The 5,080-nt window shown below is 46.0% G+C and overlaps 1 protein-coding gene across 1 annotated transcript; it reads left to right on the top strand.

Moving 5' to 3' along the window:
- The first annotated feature begins 527 nt into the window (after window positions 1-527).
- Window positions 528-2,799, top strand: LOC138442994 (mucin-2-like). Its single transcript, XM_069595079.1, has 2 exons — window positions 528-1,038; window positions 1,127-2,799. Exons 1-2 carry the CDS (start codon window positions 528-530, stop codon window positions 2,797-2,799), a joined length of 2,184 nt encoding a protein of 727 aa, XP_069451180.1.
- The last annotated feature ends 2,281 nt before the right edge of the window (window positions 2,800-5,080 follow it).

Consider the following 5,080-nt stretch of genomic DNA (forward strand, 5'->3'; position numbering starts at 1 on the left):
CCCACAGCAGGTAAAAAGACTGCAAAAGCAGTTCTTGCAAAGAGTAAATCTATAAAACCATCTAAACAAAGACAGCCCACAATTCTAACAGCAAAGAAAAGGCCAAGGAAGTCCAAAAAGAGACCATCTAAACCTCTTAAGTTTCAAATCAGCTTACATCCCCTCAAGGAATAAAAAGACAACCTCCCTTAGACAGCAAAACTGTAAAACAATCTTAAACAAGGAAATCTACAGTTGTCAAAAAAAGGTTGAAACCATCTAAACCAAAAGGATCTAAATCAGTTCAAGCTGTAAGGAAATGTCCAGAGAACAAAGTCACAAAGCCACTTCCATTACATCCTCCATCTAAATGTCATCATAAATTTCCTTGCCAACAACCAAATCGACCACATAAATACCCGTTGAAGGTTCATCCATTCTATCCACCTCCACCAAGGCCATGGCCTGGTCCTCCACATTTCCAGGCACACCAACCTCATCTGCCTCATAAGCCATCCTGTCATAAACCCAAACCTCCAATAAGGCCAATGGGCCCCGAAGTCATTACAACTAAAGGCCCAACCACTACAACTAAGGGATCAGATGCAACCACAAGAACGTCTGAAACTCTGTCCTCAGTTGCTGCGACCACAAGCCAAATGACATCAACCACTAACTCAGCAATAGATGCTGCCTCCACCACAGCTGCATCAGCACCTGGGACGGTGTCAGTGGCACCTTCAGTGAAATCTACATCACAAGAGTCCACTGCTTCCAGCTCTACAACTTCCATCAAACCAGGAGCTGGCTCCACGATATTCCTCACCACTGCCACCACTGCTGCACCTGGTGTTACCTCAGAGGATTCAGAAACTAAAGCAAACGTAGCAGTTGACACCACTCTCCTGCATGTAGATTATTCCACCACTCAAACTGCCTCTACAACTTCAGCAAACCCAGGTATCACATCCCCTGCTCTGAGTGCCACCACCACTACTGCCACAACCTCCAAAGGTGCTGGAGTCACAAACGTAGCACCCTCCACAGCCCTAGGGAGAGGTGCCGCCGGTGCTGCTGCTCCCTCATTATCAGTCAGTGCTGCCACAACACTCGCTTTCACTATCACAAAAGTCCCTGGAACTTCCAGCACTGCTTCCAGCTCCATCACAACCAGTTACACCTGGCGCCACAACCATAGTCGCACCAAGTCCTACAAGCGCCAGCTCTCCTGGTACTGCCACCACACATGTGGGTGAGACTACCCTTGAAGCAGGAGATGACGTAACCCCTGAAGATGCTATCCTAGTGAATGACGAAATCGCAGAGTCAGTCGATGACACAGCCACTGCAGTTGCCACCACGATTTCACTCGACGAGGTCACAACTGGTGCAACAGATTCCACAACCTCGGAAACAGTCTTCATATCCACAGTTGCTACAACAGCTGGATCCTCAACCCCAGAACCTGTGGGAACAATCACAACACCAACAGCCTCCTCAAACCTACAGCTAAATACAGCCACCATTGGTGTCCTCACAACCTCAGCCATCGGCACAACTGTAGCAAGTGCTGCCACTTCAACACCTGTGACTTCAGCCTCTACTGCTAAACCCAGTGTGTTGACCAGTGTGGGTAAAACCACCATCCAGGCTTCTGTAGCTCCCGCTCCAGGGAAAGAAGTTATCACCCCACCAGCAGATGACATAACCACTGAAGCTACAACAGTAGCTGCAGATGCCGCAACCCCCACAGCTGAAAACCCTACATCCTCAGTAGTAGATTCCACACCTCCAGCTGTAAGTACAACAGTTTCAGCTACAACCACAGTAGCTAGAGGACCTGCCGCTGTCACTACAGCAGCCTCCACAACTCCAGGGGTTGGGGCCACCACAAGCGTTAGCACTGTGCCGTCAGTCACTGTCACCACATCCCTTGAGGCCACCACGGCCTCGCCAAGTGCTGCCACCACCACACAAGGTATTTCTACCTCTACTATTGAGCCTAGCACCTTGACCATCAACAGTGGAACCACAAACCCAACCCCCAATGCCACAAGTCCAGCTGAAGATGCCATGACTACACCCACCGATGCCACAACCCCTTCATCTGACTCCACAGCTTTAGGGGCAAGCACCACGTCTGTGGCTACAACAGGAAAAGCTGCTTCAGCTGCAACCACAGTCCCCATAACAGCCACCATTGCAACAGTAGCAGCCTCCACGAGTGTTGCAACCACACCCTCACCCTCAGCCTCAGGTGCCACAACTGTTGCCAGTACAAGTATACCAGGTACCCTGAATACCACCCCACTTACTTCTGCCTCTACCGCAGAAACATATTTTCCAACCCCTGAAACTATGAATACAACTCCAGAGAATAAGGAAACTATTGGACCCATAGCAGACACTACCGCTGAAGCTGCCACCACATCGATTTCCATCACTACCACCATATCTGAAGATACAACCACTGAATTGGACTACTCTACCACCAAAGAAATTGAAACAACTGCCACTGCTGATGAGGTCAATCCTGCCATGAGTTCCTCAGAGTCCACAGATGTAATTATCTTTACAGCTCCTGCAACCATCACAACCATAGCAACAACCGACATACCTAAAATTAATGCCATCACTACTACCCCAGGAGCAACCTCCACTACCCCCGGGGTAACCTTCAGTCCCACATCTATAGTCACCACCAATACAGCCTCCACTGGAACCAACTCTGGAACCACCTCTGCTGTGGATAGTGGCATACAATCACCACCTGTTACTCCAACCACAGCAAATAAAGCTACAACCAGCGGCCCAACATGAAAGCAATGCAACAGCACATATCAAGCGTATCAGTAACAGGTAAATGATGCAAAGAATGAAATGAGGAAAATCAGTAGAGTTCTACGGATTTCCAAACAGCTTACATTATGGCTAGTTACACCTGATGTGCCCCAATTTTTTGCAATCCTATGAAAAAGATAGGTTATTCTCCCATTTTACATATAGGATACAGAGTTTGGGGATTTGGCCACATTCAGAACACACAATGGTAAAGCCAAAGCTAGAATCCAAATGTCTTAATATTTAAGCCAACTGTCCAAAAGCTTAGAATTCCACAATGGTGATCTCACATTCAATAGACAGCTGAATCACAATCACTTAGCATCTTTTCAAAATAAAGATTGCTAAGCTCTGCCATTCTTTTTTTTTTTTTTTTTAGCTCTGCCATTCTAGATACTATGTTAGTCACTCAGTTGTGTCCAACTCTTTGAGATCCCATGGACTGTAGCCTGTCAGGCTCCTCTGTCCATCAAATTCTCCAGGCAAGTAAGAATACTGGAGTGGGCTGCCATTCCCTTCTCCAGGGATCTTCCCAACCCAGGGATCAAACCTGGGTCTTCTGCTTTGCAGGCAGAGCCTTTACCATCTGAACCACCGGAAGTCCCTAAATACTATATATATATAATAAAGTCCTTGCAGAGTGAGGAGGGATCTGATAAGGTTATGGATATGAAAACACTCAGACAGTATTTCAGAAAGGGAAATTGGCAGGTATAAATGTTCAAACACGAAAATGAGTATCATAACCAAGATACTGTAAGCAGTTGTACTTGACCAAAATAGGAAGAGTGAAACCTCAATTAAGTTCTTAGTAATGAAAGCTAGTGGAGGTGATGGAATTCCAGTTGAGCTATTTCAAATCCTGAAAGATGATGCTGTGAAAGTGCTGCACTCAATATGCCAGCAAATTTGGAAAACTCAGCAGTGGCCACAGCACTGGAAAAGGTCAGTTTTCATTCCAATCCCAAAAAAAGGAAATGCCAAAGAGTGCTCAAACTACTGCACAACTGCACTTATCTCACATGCTAATAAAGTAATGCTCAAAATTCTCCAAGCTAGGCTTCAGCAATACGTAAACCATGAACTTCCTGATGTTCAAGCTGGTTTTAGAAAAGGCAGAGGAACCAGAGATCGAATTGTCAACATCCTCTGGATCATGGAAAAAGCAAGAGAGTTCCCAAAAAACATCTATTTCTGCTTTATTGACTATGCCAAAGCCTTTGACTGTGTGGATCACAATAAACTGTGGAAAATTCTGAAAGAGATGGGCATACCAGACCACCTGACCTGCCTCTTGAGAAATCTGTATGCAGGACAGGAAGCAGCAGTTAGAACTGGACACGGAACAACAGACTGGTTCCAAATAGGAAAAGGAGTACGTCAAGGCCGTATATTGTCACCCTGCTTATTTAACTTCTATGCAGAGTACATCATGAGAAACACTGGACTGGAAGAAACACAAGCTGGAATCAAGATTGCCGGGAGAAATACCAATAACCTCAGATATGCAGATGGCACCACCCTTATGGCAGAAAGTGAAGAGGAGCTAAAAAGCCTCTTGAAGAAAGTGAAAGAGGAGAGTGAAAAAGTTGGCTTAAAGCTCAACATTCAGAAAACAAAGATCATGGCATCCGGTTCCATCACTCCATGGGAAATAGATGCAGAAACAGTAGAAACAGTGTCAGACTTTATTTTCTGGGGCTCCAAAATCACTGCAGATGGTGATTGCAGCCATGAAATTAAAAGATGCTTACTCTTTGGAAGAAAAGTTATGACCAACCTAGATAGCATATTCAAAAGCAGAGACATTACTTTACCAACTAAGGTCTGTCTAATCAAGGCTATGGTTTTTCCAGTGGTCATGTATGGATGTGAGAGTTGGACTGTGAAGAAGGCAGAGTGCCAAAGAATTGATGCTTTTGAACTGTGGTGTTGGAGAAGACTCTTGAGAGTCCCTTGGACTGCAAGGAGATCCAACTGGTCCATTCTGAAGGAGATCAACCCTGGGATTTCTTTGGAAGGAATGATGCTAAAGCTGAAACTCCCGTACTTTGGCCACCTCATGCAAAGAGTTGACTCATTGGAAAAGACTTTGATGCTGGGAGGGATTGGGGGCAGGAGAAGAAGGGGACGACAGAAGATGAGATGGCTTGATGGCATCACGGACTCTATGGACGCAAGTCTGAGTGAACTCCAGGAGTTGGTGATGGACAGGGAGGCCTGGCGTGCTGTGATTCATGGGGTTGCAAAGAGTCAGACA

Source organism: Ovis canadensis, chromosome 6 (assembly GCF_042477335.2).
Source record: "Ovis canadensis isolate MfBH-ARS-UI-01 breed Bighorn chromosome 6, ARS-UI_OviCan_v2, whole genome shotgun sequence".
Lineage (NCBI taxonomy): Eukaryota > Metazoa > Chordata > Mammalia > Artiodactyla > Bovidae > Ovis > Ovis canadensis.

Excerpts from the sequence above, each read along its gene's own strand:
- LOC138442994 (XM_069595079.1), top strand. The coding sequence starts at position 528 with ATGGGCCCCGAAGTCATTACAACTAAAGGCCCAACCACTACAACTAAG. Across the intron at positions 1,039-1,126 it reads CTCCACAGCCCTAGGGAGAG|CACTGCTTCCAGCTCCATCA; the intron begins GTGCCGCCGGTG and ends TGGAACTTCCAG.